We start from the raw sequence: 17,274 nt of genomic DNA on the forward strand, positions 1-17,274 counted from the left end.
CCAGGGATTCTATTATAGGAACTTTCAGATACTCTTTAGGGATATACTCATGGCTCTTACCTTAAAATACAGTTAGGTCATGCACTCAGTTGTTAAGCACACAAGGATTTCTCAACCTTCAAAACCACAGTGAAATGTTAGTGAAATGGCCAAATCTGTTGGAAAGATTTGGTCTGACAAATCCTACGTATTATTTTGACTTCCTAAAAAATGACACACAGTCTGACAGCAGATCAAAGTTGAAGTCACTGATTTTGGGAGGCAGTCTCTAATCCCAACAACTCCTTCAATATTGTGTTTGTTTTAATGATGAATTTTGTAAAGAATTAAGTAATGGATGGCAGCAACTTAGGCTATTTAGTGGAAGGCAGGCTGAAAGCCCATAATCTCCCCTCGGGGCCCCAGAAACACCCTCTACATTTTGTACTCTATTATCAGGAGCAAACTCAGAATGAAAACCTCCATCAAACAGTAACAAAGTCCCTCATTGGCTCTGATTAGACAAACAGAATTTGTTAGCAGCCCAGGTTTTTAAGAATCTGAAGAAATCTTAATGGTGATCTATCCCACCCACCTCATTTTCTAAATGAGGAAAGCATGGCCCAGAGGGGCTAAGTAACTTGTCTAAAGCTACCTGGCTAGTTAAACAACAAAACCAGGATTTATTCCCAGGTTTTCAGGCTCTAGGCTGACTGCACTTTTCTTTTCTTACCATATTTTCAATTCTTTGTAATTTTCTAAGTAATAGAAAGAAGAGAAAACTAAAAGAAGCCTATATGAAATTTATACATACATATATGTACATACATACACACACATATAAATGTATATATATTTTTTCTTCTGTTTATATTTATATAAATAAACATAAAAGAAATAGAAGAAATTATATATAATATATATAAATATAAATAAATAGAATAAAAGAAATAGAGGAAAATCTTATACATGTATACATATATAGATATATGTAAATAAACAGAAGAAAATAGAGGAAGAGTAAGTATACAGATCACAGAAATTTATCAGTCTACTTCCTCCTTATTAGGGCACAGAACAGAAAATGGGAAACCCTGTAGTATAGAAGCATTTTAATGGATGGAATCATAACATTGAATCCTATATAATCTACATAGACTTGTTACCATACTGTAGGCCCACTAAGGGCAGAAACTGTGCCAATCATACAGTGCCTGGAACTGAGCTCCTATCACAGAATGGAAATGTCAAGGACCATTTACCACGATATATTGGAAAGTGAGAACAATGTCTCTTTTGTAAAAGCGTTCCGATGGTTTCATCTCTCACTAATTACTCTTTAACCACCAAAATACTTATCTATGTGACAAAGATTTTTTCCTCATTTACCCTACTTCAGTGTTTTCCATTTATTTTATGTGTATTATTTTTATCATTTGAATTAGTTCCTACCCAAATGAGAAATTTCTTTATAGTTCCTCATAGGCTAGTGCTAAGGACATATGCAGTGAGTGCTTGAGTTCAATCCTCTAACATCAGACTCTGAAAAACTATGCTGAATTCTAGCAGTGGAAGAAGGTAAACCCACAGAGTTAAGATTAATAATGAATTAGGCTCCAGAATTAGACTGGTGGTCAGCTTTGAATCAGCCTCTAGGAGCTGAATTAATCTTGGAGTTGATATTTTCTCTCCATAAGACTCAATATCCTCATCTCTACAAAGAACAGAATAATAGCACCTATATGCCAGTTTGCATATTAAATGAAATTATGTAAGTAAAGTACTTACATGATGACTAATAGATATTAAACATTCAAAAAACAATAGCTACTTTTACTAATCTGCACTTTTTATAAATGAATTACTGATAGCCTCCTCCAGTTTAACACGTGAAAGTATAAATTAAATGGTAAGATTTGAGGTATGAAATTTTAAAACTTTTTCTGATGATATATGAAATACATTATCATTGACATTTACTTAAATGTTCTTTGTTCATATTTAATTCACAGCAAGTAAAATGGATTTTAAGGTGTGTATATGAATCAATCTATCTATCATCTCTCTCTCTCTCTACCTATCTATTAAATCATTCAGCACCCAGCACTATGATTTTCCTGGCACATATTATGAGAGCAATGGATATTTGTTGAATGAATACATTTTCAAATATATAGATTTATTGCCCAAATTATCCTCCAGTCCCAAAGAATTAAGAGGAAGATTTTCTTAAATGTGTTTTGAGTTAAGGGAGTTGTTGCACATTCGCTCTTCATCTCCAAAAAGGAAGAAAGGAAGGAAGGAAAGGAGGGAGGGTGATTAGAGAGCTGAATGTAGCAAATAATGATAATTTTTTTTAATGTCCCAAATAACAATAGTCAAGATCTTTATGCATGTCTTACCTGGCAGTTCCACATGCGAACTCTAAAGGCATGTTAACTAACCTACTAACTACAAACAGTCTGCCCAATAAATAAACTAGAGTGTTTGGCTCTTGCAAAGAATCACAATTACTCTTCAGACCTCTTGGCATCCCAACCTGATTTGGAAGAGTGGACGTGTATTTATTTGACAAGTCCAAAACTTTTTCGGAAAATAAATTTACTTTTGAATCGTCTTTTTTCATTTCAGCATTGCATATATCCCATCCCGGCAGCATCAATGAGAAGCAATCTTCATTTGAGGCAAGTCCTAAAGAAACTGAATCCTGAAGCTTTAAAATATTGAGATGCTTAATGCAGAGATTATCTAATTCTTTATCCACTCCCCATGGCAAAAAGCAAGATAGAAACAATTTAGCTGCATCTATTGTGATGTTGGCATCCACTTTTCTTGATGGCTTAGGGTGCATCTTCTTGGAATTCTTCATTTTTTTCTGCCTTTTAATGCCATCACTTTCTTCTAAGAACTTGACAGTATTATCTCCTTGGGCTGGGTTTTCAACAACAGGCTTGGCTTGCACTTCTGCTGACAGAGAACCACAAGCAGTTTTATTTCTTTTCAGAGTCAATGTTTTCTTCTCCACTGTGCTTTTGGCTCTTCTCAGGATCTCACTACCATAGAACGAATTGGAAGGGTCAACATCACAGATTGGAGTTGGCAGTAAAAGTTCAACCAGGTTTTCCAGATCAAATAGAAGGATATGAAAGCCAATGTTACTCCATTTTATCTTCACAGGCAAGACATTAAAAGGTCCTGAGAAAGACCTGGCATCAGCAACCTAAGGGGATTTAAAAAATATATATATGTGTCAAGGTTATTATTTTTAAGTGGTTTTATTAAAGGTTCCATATTAAAATGGCATAAAAAGAAAGTATTAAGTAGCAGTACAATTAAAGGCAAGTCATTTCAATTTTTTGTCTTAGTTCTAAAAATTCCTCTCTAAATTAAACATCCAATATTCCAATATTCCTTAAATATTCTATATTCTTTTTATTAAGATTGCATTTATTTTTTCATGAAAGACACAGAGAGAGGCAGAGACATAGGCAGAGGGAGAAGCAGGCTCTCTGCCGGGAGCCTGATGTGGGACTTGATCCCAGGGCTGGGCGATCAGGACCTGAGCTGAAGGCAGACGCTCAACCACTGAGCCACCCAGGTGCCCCAAACATTTTATATTCTTAATATTTCTTAAAAACTTTTTTCCTCCATAAAACTTTTATTTTTCCTCTAAAAATATGAATTAAGACGAGGGAGTAAGATAATGTCCTTTTATATATGATTTTATATCTTCCTATCAACATAGCCATGAAGATATACAATAGGGAAAAAGGGCTTGAAAATTAAGGGGAAGAAAAGAACATCTGCAAGAATTTAGAAAGTCTTGATGAAAATGGTGTCTTCAAATTTGTTTAAAATTTTAAATATTTGGAAATAACCTAGATGCTAACAAGTGTCAAATAGCTTTTTTTTTTTTCTTGGTAAGCCTTGTGCTATGAACTTGCATTTATTCTTTCTCTGCCTAAAATGATTTTGCCCAAAATATTGGCATGGTTGGCTCCCATACTTGTTATGTTTTTGCTCATTTATGAGGCCTTCCTTGAGTACCTTCGCTCCTCATTCCAACCCATTGCTATATTCATTACTCTAACATCCTCATTACTCTCTATCCACTGCTTTTTTTCTCCCTCATACTTATGGTTACCTTATATTACATGAGATACTTGTTTGTTTACTGTATATCTTCCTCTGTAGCATTCAAAGTCCACCTTTGCAGGAGTTCTGTGCATTGTTTTGCCCCTTATGTCTATAAAACGATGCTGATATATATAGCATTACTAAGGGACTCAATAAATATTTGTTTTTTTCAATAAATATTTGTTGAATGAACGATTAGCTTATGCATACAATGAAACAGCATTAAAATATTTAAAAATGCTGGTGTAAAACTATGTCTATTGGGAAAACTGCTCTATTAGGCAGAAAAAAATAATCCCCCTTTTGCAAAACTACGTGTGTGAATATATATATTTACATATTGATATATATACATATGTAAGTATATATACATACATGCATTTAATATATAATATAAATATATGTATACATTATATATAATTAATATATATAGTTAACATAAATACACACACACACACATATATATAGTCACAAAAGGCATGCACCAAAATGCTAACAACAGTTAATTGGGAAGAGAGGATTAAAATAATCTTTATTTATATCTTAGGGTTTTTTTTGTTTATTTGTTTCTTTTCTTTCTTTTTTTTTTTTTTTTAGTTTTTTGGAGTTTGTTGCAGTGACATATTTAATTTATGATTATAAAAAATAAAATTTAAAAACCAACTGTTAAAAAACTTAAAGGTAAAAAATCAAAATGGGGCAAACTTAAAAACAATATTTCCACTAATAAGATTAATGTAATTATTCATAAATGATTTTTGCAAATCAAAAATAAAGAGTACTATACAGTCTAAAAAAATGAGCAAACAGCATCAAAAGCAATTCACAAAGAATAACATCCAAATTAAAATATGAAAGAAAATGTTCACCACCCATAGTAACCAAGCAAAACTGAGATAATAGTACCATTTATTACCTATTAATTTGGCAAAGAAGACTTCTTACAATATTTATTATTATGTAATGTTTAATACATATGAAATAACAGACAAACCATATATTTGGTCTTTTTAGCATTATCAATGTTGTATATAAAGAAACATGGACATAACTATATGGCACCATTATTCATTGTTGCCCCACACTAGAACTTAAACGTCCACTGACAGTGGAATGGATAGACGTTGTGATGTATCCATGCAACAAAAAATGATACAATAGTGAAAATTAGAGAACTATAGATATTCAACAACAGGTACAAAGTGTGTGAATCTACTCACATAATGTTGACCAAAGAAGCCAGACACAAAATAATTACTGTATGATGTCATTCATGTTAAGTTAAAAAAAAAAAAACGGGCAAAAAACCCCAATAGGGTTCAAGGATGCATACACAGATTTAAATCTATAAGGATAGTGATTACCTTTGGAGGACAGGAGGACATAGTTTCTACAGTGCCGAGTATTTTTTTACTTCATTTTTGTAGTGATTATGCAAGTAGGCACTTGGAGGGAATTCATTGTGCTATCCATTTTTGTCCTGTGCTTATTTTTTCTGTATTTTAATTTCATAGTAAATAAATAATGTTAATGAAATGCCAAATGAATATTAACGAAGTGTTCCATTCTGGATAAAAAAATAGAACTTTCCCCTATTCTATACTTCTGTCTACTGTCAGAGGTGACCAATACTTTGAATTTCATGTTTATTATTTCTTTGGTTTCATTTAGCATCTTAACCTTAAATATGTATTTCCAACTGACTTATTTAATTTGCTTGTTTTATATTTTCATATAAATACTAACACAGTGTTTATAATGTTCCAATTTGCTTTATCTATGTGAAAACTTCTATTTGTAGGATTCATATTTGTTGATGATTATACCTGTAGTTCTTTCATTTTCACTGTTGTAAAAAGTATTATGCTTTATGATAATATAGTTTATCTATCTACTGTTTTTAAATGGCCATTTACATTATTTCCAAGACTCATTATTGCAAAAAGAAAGAAAAAAGCTACAGTGAATATTCTCCTGGTAAAGACTTCTGGTTCACATTTGTAAAAGTTTCTAGAGTAACAATAATTCATAAGACATGTACTTCCTTAACCGTAAGGTTATCCGAAATTCTTCTCCCAAGTGATTTGCACCAATCTATAAATCTCAAAGCATTGTATGAAGAGTTTCCATAAACCACATCCTCATTAACACAGGATCTTATTTTTGTCAATATATGGGATATAAGTTGGTATCTCTTATAATTTTAATTTTCATTTCTTCAATTATTATCATTAATTATCAAGGCAATATTTCATTGGCCTTTCATGTTGTTGTATAAAGTGCCTACCCATGGCTTTTATAAACTTTCTAGTTATCCTTTTCTTATTGCTGCCTGGGATATTAATTTATCTAGGACCCACAATATTCCATGGTCTAAAGAGCTTTACAAAGAGACTTCAGATCTGGCGGGTAGGTTCTCCTATTCAGTTGTTCCTATGGTCTTTCACTCTTTCATACAGGTTTGAGGATGTTTGTCAAGTTCCAGGGTGTATCTCCCCCTTACTTAGACCATGCTTAATTTCTTTTGATAGTTTAGTGATAGTTCAGAGGGAGGCTTATATTATTTGCTTATCAGTTTTTTAAACTTCCTGTAGCTATGGGTTCTTTTTCATTTCTGATATTAATTTTGTTGCTTTTACTTTTTTTTTCTCTTGCCAGAAGTTTATTGATTTTGATATTCTTTTCAAAGAATCAACTTTTTGACTTTGTAGATCCTCTTAATGGAGTAATGTTTTTCTTGGAAGATCGTTTCACTGAATGTACAATTTTAATCTCACTTATTTTCTTAGAGCATTTTTGAAGGCATTCTCCTGTAGTCTTTGATTCAGTTGAGATGTCAGCTGGTACTCTGTCACTCTGTCTTTTCAAATCTTTTTGTCTTTACTATTCAGGATAGAATCGTAGAATCACTAGAATTCTTTTAAGTGTGGATGTTTTCCCCCAATCTTACATTATATCTGAGTATTCCTATCTTTTCTTAATTTTGTTAAGTTCTGACTTACCTGTTTGAATATGTTCCCTCTCCATTCCTTTAGCCCCATGCAGAACTCTGATGAGCTGTTTGTCAGACACTCTGTCCTCTCATGTTTTTTTTTTAATCTCTTTTTCTCTTTGTGCCTCATGCTGGGTATCTGGGTATCACTTCAGAATTCTCTTTTAGCTTGCCAATTTTCTTCTCACTTGTCTTTACTATAACATTTAACTTACCCATTGAGTTTTTAATTTTAATTTTTACATTTTCAATCTCCGTAAATTCTATTTGGCCTCTTAAAAAACAGATTGTTTGCTTTTACAGTCAATTATTTCTTATATTTTTAAACCATTCTTTTATTTTTTAAAAAGTACTTCTTTTGTATGATGTATCTATAAATCCAATTTTTAAAATCCTTCTGAGTACAACATTGGTTTTTGATTTTGCGGATGCTTTTCTGTTTCCTTATGTTTTATAACGGGGTGTGTGCAAGTGTGAAACATTATCAGTGAGAAGCCTTTGAGCCATGGGTTGAAAATGCATTCTTCAATAGAGAATTTGTGTTTGTGACTGCCAAGTACCCAAGGAGTAGAGATGTTTATTTTATTAGCCCACTCATAGATAGAAATTAGGTTTGTAAATAGGAATAAAAATTAAATTTCAGTACCTCCCCCTAATCCATGGGATACATGTTCCAAAGCCTCCTAGTAGATGCCTGAGACCACAGATACCACTAAACCCTATATTTACTGTTTTTCCCTATGCATACATCCCTTTGATAAAGTTTAATTTATAAGTTAGGCACAGGAAAAGATTAACAGTAATAACTAATAATAAAAGAGAACACTTAGAAAAATATACTGTAATAGGGATCCCTGGGTGGCGCAGCGGTTTGGCGCCTGCCTTTGGCCCAGGGCGCGATCCTGGAGACCCGGGATCGAATCCCACGTCAGGCTCCCGGTGCATGGAGCCTGCTTCTCCCTCTGCCTGTGTCTCTGCGCCTCTCTCTCTCTCTCTGTGTGTGTAACTATCATAAATAAATAAAAATTTAAAAAAAAAATATACTGTAATAAAAGCAATGGGAATATGGACTCTCTCTCAAAATATCTTATTGTAATAGATTCACCCTTCTTCTTGTGATAATGTGAGATGATAAAATGCCTACAGATGAGATAAAATGAGGTAAATGACATAGGCAGTGTGGTATAGCTTTAGGTTACCACTGACCTCATAATATTTCAAGAGGAGGATCATCTACTTCTGAACCATGGGTAACTGCAATTGTGGGTAAGGAGGGAGAGAGAATGGGCTCTCTTATATTTCACAATGGGTGAATCTCATTCTCAATTGGCATCTCTCTTATGAAACACAGTTGGCAAAATGTATCAACAACTTAAATTGTAACACCTGGGATATGGAAATTCTTTTAAAAATGATTTATCCTAAAGATAAAATACAAGGGCACACAAAATTACATGAAAAAGCATGTTCACTGTAGAATTTTCTACATCAATAAGCTGAAGATAACTTAAATGTCCCATAATACAGACTAAGCTAAATAGATTATGATACATGGACATATTAAAATACCAAGGACATATTAAAAAGAGATTTTTTTGTAAAATATTTAATGCCCTGGCAAGAAGTTCACATACATTGTCTATGAGAAAAATCCCTAGATTTAAAAAGCATAATCCCATCTTTTATAAAATTGCAGAGATTTCTTAACATCTCCTTTTGATTATATCTATTTTTAAAGGTTTTATTTTTAAGTAATCTCTATACCCAACATGGGTCTTAAACTCACAACTCCGAGACTAAGAATCACATGTTCTATCAACTGAGCCAGCCAGGCACCCTTTGATTATACCTATTTTTAAAATTTCTACAAAACCTACATTTTTAATATACTAAACAAAATTCTTTTTAAAAAGTAATAAGAATGGCCAAGAAAAATGTCAATAACGGATATGGCTATCTAGATGTTTTTAACATTGTGCCTCCTTCTGCAAAAATACATTAATCAGATTAAATTTAAACATTAGATTTGCTAGAAAATCAAAGGCTAATATTTTAGATATATACACAACTCGCAAAAAATAATTAGGAAAATACTCATATCTCAAGACATAAAATGAGCAGGAGACAAAAATATCACAGAGGGGGATAGTTTTTAAACCATTTATCTCAATAAAAATGAAACAAGTATAAAAGTTTACAGACAACACTGGTTCTGAGCCCTTATATTTGCTAAAATCTTCTCAAACATAGCAAACGAAAAGTAGAGGATCTCATGCTGTCAAGTGCATGTTTTAACAGGACTCTGATGACATCTAGATGGCCTTATCCTTTTTTCAAAAACATTACTATGACATGTATCAAGAGTCTTAAAAATATTCACCATTATTTTCTCGGGGTGCCTGGATGGCTCCCTAAATATAATCACCTTAAGCCTCAGGAGCAACTGGACGCTTTAGAATATTTTCAAATCAAAAGTATTATTCCAAGTTTTTTTTTAAAGATTTCTTTATTTATTTGAGGAAGAGAGAGAGAGAGAGAGAGAGAGAGCGAGCCCATGAGTGTGTGTGTGTGTGTGTGTGTGTGTGTGTGTGTGTGGTGGGGGGGGGGTCTAGGGTGGGAGGGGTAGAGGGTGAGGGAAAGAAGCCCAATGCAGGGCTTGATTCCAAAACCCTGAGATCATGACCTGAGCTGAAACCTAGAGCAAGATACTTAACCAATTGCACCACCCAGGTGCCCCCTGTTTTCTTTAACATACAATAAATTTGGTTTTCATTTGGAAACAAGTCAGATTATAAGTATAAACCATTGTTATGTTTTTTTTTTAATATTTTATTTATTTATCCATGAGAGACACAGTGAGAGAGGCAGAGACGTAGGCAGAGGGAGAAGCAGGCTCCTTACAGGGAGCCTGATGCAGGACTGGATCCTGACCCTGGGATCACGCCCTGAGCCAAAGGCAGATGCTCAACCCCTGAGCCACCCAGGTGTCCCACCATTGTTATATTTAAATGTGCTAAAATGATTGAATATTATAATACTAGATTGTTATTGTTGTTTAAAAATTGTTAAATCTTTTAAGAAATAGTATATTTTTAAAGTTATGTTACGAAAGGACTTTAAAAACAATACTACCATCATTTTGAACATAAGCAATGTAGACAATAAATGCCAATAATACTAATTACTGAGCTTTCACATTATAGATTGGACATGCACAATATTTAGTAATGTTTAGCAAAGGCTATAATAAATGTTAACCTTATTTATATTTATATGGCACTGTACACTATATATTTTGCAAACAAGAATTCTATTAAAAATACCCGGCTAAAGGGGCACCTGGGTGGCTCAATGGTTGAGAGTCTGACTTTAGCTAGGTCATGATCCTGGGGTCCTGGGACTGAGTCCCACATCAGGCGCTCTGCTCACCGAGAAGCCTGCTTCTCCCTCTGCCTGTGTCTCTGCCTCTCTCTCTGTGTCTCTCATAAATAATAAATAAATAAATAAATAAATAAATAAATAAATAAAGCCCTGCTAAAAATAAATTAAAAATAAATTAAAAGTATTCTGCTGAATCATGACTGAATAATGTTGTGTAAAAATATAAACACAATTATATTACTTTTAGAACGATCAAGTTTATGTAAACTATCATTTAACAGAAGTATTTAGAAACTTCCATCAATCTTATTACAATTAAAATCTAGAACAAGTAATCAAATACAAAAAAGTATTTAATAGAATCTATATCACTGCAAAATTGTGAGGGCTAAATATAAATTTTAAGTTATTAGTTCACGTGTTATTTACAGAATACTGTCTGACTGCCTGACATTAATTCTCTAAAATGTGCTGTCCAGGCTTTGCGTGCTGGTATTTGTCCCACTATCCCAACACCTTTACTCCCACTCTCTCAAGTTCCAGGTTGAAGCAACAGAGAAGGTGTTGTTTACAATCAGGAGGGCAAGAGGGTAGCACTAGGGGACAATGGTCCATTCCAACCTCTGAACTTTGTGAGCTTGGTGAGTAAAATGGTACTGATATATCTACATGTGAATGCCCTAAACAGCAGGTGGGGACTAGGAAGAGGCCCACAGAAAAGAGCTCTTTGTCTGAGTACACGGACTTTGGGAAAAGCTACTGAGTCAGAAAGTCTGCAAGTGAATCCCAGATGGCCAGCAGAAGAGAGAAATTATTCTTCCACTACCAGCAAGAACCCAGAATAAATGACAAGAAAACTAAAGTCAACAACACAAAATTCAAACTTTTCAACAACCCAATATACACATAAAAAGGAGAACCAAAAAAGACCCAAAAGTTTAGAAGAAAAAAATGTGATGGATGTGAAGGTATAACATCTTTATTTTAAAAAGTCTATTCATTTGCTTATTTTTCCTTTATCCTGCTGTGTTCAGCTTGTGCCTCTTCTTTTTCTATTTGATTCGGAGAGACAAAATGGTTAAACAAGACTGGTTCTACCCCCTGCCTTTGAAGGTGGAAATGCACTGTCTGACAACATGTTCTGATAAAACTTCTTTCTGAAAACATATTGGATCCCCCACTGAGTTTGTTGTGAAAGGATCTGACCTGCCCAACCTACCACAACCACAAAATAAGTTTTGTAAAATTGATGCTTAAAACTACATTTATCTTCTCACTTTTGTGACTTTGTGCAATAATACCTAATACAAATATTTAAATACTATGTGAAAAGTCATATAGACACTAGCTGCAGAAATATTCTAGGTATTTGATTATAATAGAGCCAGAAGAATTTAGAAATTATCTGATCTTAAACCTACAGAAAATGAGGAATAGAAGTAAACTGAATTACCTGGTTACTCATTTGGTAAATAGCCAAGTCAGGGTTCCCAAGTCCATTGTGGTTTTTTTTTTTTTTTTTTTTTTTTGACTATTTTTCACACGACATTATGTGACTTAAATTTCTCAAAGAATAGAATAATGTTTCTCATTTATTATTTCTAAGATGTACAAAGTAACATCATTAGCTAAGCATACATTGCATGTAACACCATATTCACAGATATATAAAAACAAAAAAGCCATCATTATAAAAAAAACATTCACTAATGAACTGATCACTTATAAAACTAGTACCTAAACATGCCTCCGTTTCTAATATAAAGTCCCACCCCACCCATTAGTCAGGCTCTGACTGATTATTAAATGGTGTATTCCAATCACAGAGTAGATAGCAAATGCTGTTAAAAATGAAAATGAAGAATTACACTAAAGCCAGACAGGGATGTCAGAACTGCTTCACACCCAATGCCACTAACAAATAAGGATCCAGTGGAGAAGACAAGTTAACAACTGAAGAAGAGAGAATTAATTCAGATGCTTCAAATGACAAATCTTTTAATATAAAGAGTATTAAGAGAGGGCTGTAGAAAACTTATCTTTTCAATACTTCTCTAAAATAACTCTGTATTGTGAAATCCAAAAATAAAGTAAAAAGTGACAGATTATATACCATACAATTAAATCAGAAAAAAATACACAAGACAAAATACACAATTCGTTCTATTGTCACTTAAAGATTAGTGTGCAATTACAATCATAATCTAAACTTAGTTAAATATAAAATAAATTATATTATTTTAATAATATCATTTCATTTTTAAGTTAAAAATAAAATGCATTATTAGTATTTGTGATATCTAACTTGTCAGATTAACGTATGCTATGCTATGCTCTCCAATTCCTCTGACTCCTGGTAGATCACTTTCTGCTGTCTGCATGCTAATCACAGGGACTAAGATATTGACTTTCCGTAATTTCACCTCCTCTTGTTCTCAACTTTCTTTTCCCAGGTGTGCTTATAACTTTCAAAATTGCATATTTTAATGAGTTATGTAAACATTGAGGCACTCTGCATGTTAAATATAATCCCTAAGAAAATGAAGGGTGGTAATATAAAAGACCCTATGGTGAGGGATCACTCTAAAAACCATTGGCTACTTAGATATGGATAAAGCCACTGTAACAGATTAGAAAATAATCATAAGAAAATACAAAGAATCTGCACTCTTGTTATTCTGAAAAATTTAAATGATTTCTATTCATCAAATAAATATTGGAAATCACAGTTGATGTATTACAGGTGTAATTTATGCAAGAAAAAATATTAGGAATTCTACAAAATGTATCGATCCTCAAGGGAAAGTATCCATATCAAAAGATTTATCACAATGAAAATTTTTCAAGTAGTTTTAAAGAAAAAGTAATATAATTTCTTGAAGTAGAAAATTTTCTGAGAAACAAATCTACAATGTAGATGAATTTATAATCCTTATAGAAGAAGCTATCTTCAAAATCTAAGCCTCAAAGAACAGAAGATGTGGCACCCAGATACAAAAAGAAATTACAGTAGCTGCCTACATCTTTGCTACTAAAAAATTCAGATAGTTGTTTTGTTTTATAAAAAATGTAGAGGTTTTAAAAATATAAATTAACTTTGATTTGAAGATGGAAAAGTTTAGAATTTGAAGCAAACTATTTCTTCCAAATGCATACCAATAATAGTTGAAATATATATATGTGAAATATATATATTTCAACTATTTTAAATAAATAAATAAATAAATAAATAAATAAATATATTTATTTATTTATTTAAAGAAACACAGGGGGCACCTGGGTGGCTCAGTGGTTGAGTGGCTGCCTTTGGCTCAGACTCAGGTCGTAATCCCAGGGTCTTGAGATCAAGTTCCACATCAGGTTCCCTGCATGGAGCCTGCTTTCCTCTCTGCCCATGTCTCTGCCTCTCTCTCTGTATCTCTCATGAATAAATAAATAAAATATTTTTTTTAAAAAGAGAGAAAATAGAAACACAAAAAAGGTTTAACGAAGCTCAAAATAAACATCTCTGAGGACTAAACATGGAACAGAAACACAAAATGCTAAATGGAGCTGAAGTCACAGGTCCACTTAGCATCAGGTCTACAAGTAGATGGCTGGGTTTTAGAATTTGATTTCTGAGGATAATGTCAAGTCTATGGGGAGTAGATGACCTAGAAAGATTGTGATATAACTCTTAACTGAATCAACTCAAAAGCTAGTTCATTGACCAGACAAGCATACACCCGATATCAGTCCAGTCCAGTCCTCATTCTGAACTGAGGACCTTGAGGAAGTAAACAGAAGCAACAATAAAACCAACACAGAACATCAGCTGAGCACAGAGGGAGAGAAAGAAAAATAAAATACATCAAAATTCAAAAAAAAAAAAGACAAAAAATCTCCTCTAGAAGTTAGCTTGTAAATCCAAATATCAGAATGTAGGAAATCTAATACTTAGATAAAAAATAAGAGCTGAAACACGTATCTACTCTAGATGAAATCAATGCTGTGGAATGAACTGAGAAAAGAAGGATCAAAAAGAAATTAAGGAAATAACACATGCAAAAATGAACAAGGAAATATGAAAGAAAAACAGCAAAAAGAATAAACTAAAAAGGATTTATTAGAAATATTAGGAAAATATAAGAACTATATTTAAGAACACAGAAGAGGCAGAGCAGGAGACACTGAATAATTATATGCCAACTGCTTATGAAACACAACTATGTCTATAAGACTTTTTTTTGACTCAGAACTCAGCTCCCTTCACTTTTGAAAATGATAAATTAATGGTACCTTGGGGCAAGTTTTACCTAACCCTTTATAGCCTTATATCCACACAGACAGGATGGCATTGGAATCCCCGTTCTCCTTGGGTGGGAGCTAAGGGTGTGTTTTCTTACAAAGTCACTGTAAGAAGCGATTGGTTGAATTTAAAATGCTGTTGTTAACACATGTCAACACGGTGGGTTAAAGGGAGTTGAGTAGCTGGCCTATAAATTAAACATCCTAGTGTCATTGTTGTCATTGCTTTGTAGAAAAAAAATGCAGTCAAAGCTCCAAGAAACCAATTCAAAAACTTTGGGAATATAATTCATCCTCATCTTCAGGCTTCTTGCTTCTCTTTTATTCCTTCAAAGCATCCACTGATGTGGCCTGGCTTTAAGTTGTGCTTTATCGTTAGTTATTCTGTATAAAAATTCCAACCTCAAATGCAGTAGCATGTCATTTTAACCTCAAACTCATGTTTTAAAAATCCCCTTTGTCTTTCTTAACACCTTTATTGAAGTGCTATATGAATACCATGAAATTCATCTGTTGTAAGTGTTCAATTTTATGTTCAGTAAATTTGCTGAGAACCATTACATTTGCAGAATCATTACTACAGTCCGGTTTTACGATGTTTCTATCACCTTCAAAAGATCCCTTGCGACTATTTGCTGCCACTCCCCATTTCTATCCCTCCTTCCAGGCGGCCGTTAATACACTTTCTGGAAAAGCCTCCATGGCTTTTCCATTTTGGACATGTTATATGAAGGGAATCATTCAATATCTGAACTTTTGCATTTGGATCCTTTCGCTTCAGTATAATGTTGTGAGATTCGTTCCTGTTGTAGTATGCATCAGCATTGTGTTCTTTTTTATTGTTGCATCTTGATTAGTTTTATATTGGGCCAATGACCTTATTATTGAGGAGAAATCAACATGTTTTAATGTGTCCACCTGAGGTCTTTATACTAGTGAAAACGTGTTCTCCACAGAACATTTCTTTACTTCCACATCTTTACCATAAGAGTCTAGGGACCTTCATTGTTTTGGGTGGCCTTTACCAGAATACCCTCTACTTGTAGCCTGCCTTAGCCCCTGCACAGCAGGAGCCTGCACAGCACTGCCACAGTAATTCAGGGTAAATATAAATAAATATTAAAAATAAAGAAAAGAAAAGTGCTTTGAGCATATTACTTTCAGATTCTCAAAAGCTCCCAAATGCCTGTAGAATTAAGTCCAAGTTCATTGGGTTGGTACACTTTGACTTCCAGTCAAGTCCTTTTCTCCCTTTCTTGTGTACTTTTCCTAACCTCTCCTCTTTCATTGGTCACATTTCTTTGCCTGATCCTTCTACATGTTTAACTTATTCCTACTGTGTGTGTCTGCCTCTGCTTATTCCTCAACAGCCATCCTTGTACTCTTCTTGGCTCTACCCCAAGCCCAAATCCTACCTCCTTACTCTTGTGTCCTTGCTCACTGCAGCCCCGTCTCTCTCTCCTCCCTTCACTCTTGAACTATCACTCTCTGTACCACACTCTCAGCCTCAGGTAGTGGTCACAGAAAGTGTTCATGTATGGAAGTTTAATTTTCCCTGCAAAGTAAAGCTCCTTTAACCCAGGAACTGCATTTTCTGGTGTGAACTATTTGAGAGCAGGACTCATGTCAGATTCTTCTTCTCTTTCTTCTTCCTCTTTTCCTCTTCCTCCTCCTTCTTTTTCTACTTCCCAAATCAGTATTTTGCAAATAGCAGTAATCAAGAATATTTGTGGACTGCAAAAAAAGTTCATGTCTCCTACACAATCAGAAGGATTGTGCATGAAACGGCACTGGCTGACCAAAGTGCTCCATTTCCCTTTCATGCTAAGACAAGAAGTGAACATGAGTAAACTTCAACTTTACTATCAGTATGTCACCAACAAAGAGCCAGGAAAAGGTCCCAGGATACGTGTGGTGCAATCTCTTACTGTAATATGAGACAGAATCTTTTTTCAGGGGTGAGAATAAAAGTCCAGGGCTACCTCGGTGGGCACTATCTAAAGACAGGCCCATCACTGCCAATAAATGTTCTTGGTGCCTTAGCAAAGTCAGAGATGCTCAGGTTTGCTTTCAACCTAGCAGGCCTTTCATTTCCTTCTAGCAGTATAACAGAGGGTTATCCTGGAATAGAAAAATCACACCAAAATCCACTATGATGGATTTCTACTCTGCAGCAACACAGCAAAGGCTCATTTGAACATGGTCCCAGAAGTAAAAAAAAAAAAAAAAAAAAAAAAAAAATGACATTGAGTCACTGGTATGTTGTCAAAGAAAATATCCTTCTAGATTTGTAATCAGGATTGTATACATCCTCCTAACCATATTTTTTGGCACACACATCTCACCAAATTTCAGGGATGCACACTGAAAAGTCAGAAATTCGTTCTTACTTTCAAATATCAGGAAGGTATTATCTGTGCTCTAAAATGTGTATTAAACCATGGTTACAGCAACACCAGCCTCCTCACTAAGAAAGTTTACATCCTCTCCTGACATCC

General features: G+C 33.9%; 1 protein-coding gene across 3 annotated transcripts in view; it reads right to left on the reverse strand.

Annotated features, from left to right (window-relative positions):
• WDR72 (WD repeat domain 72) overlaps positions 1 to 17,274 on the reverse strand; it is a 221,014-nt gene that overhangs the window by 92,777 nt on the left and 110,963 nt on the right. For all 3 annotated transcript variants that reach the window (XM_072808631.1, XM_072808628.1, XM_072808629.1), the window contains one exon: positions 2,382 to 3,199. In XM_072808631.1, coding sequence (XP_072664732.1) covers positions 2,382 to 3,199 — 818 coding nt within the window. The remainder of the gene's footprint in view (positions 1 to 2,381; positions 3,200 to 17,274) is intronic.

This window comes from Canis lupus, chromosome 32, assembly GCF_048164855.1.
Source record: "Canis lupus baileyi chromosome 32, mCanLup2.hap1, whole genome shotgun sequence".
NCBI classification, from domain to species: Eukaryota; Metazoa; Chordata; class Mammalia; order Carnivora; family Canidae; genus Canis; species Canis lupus.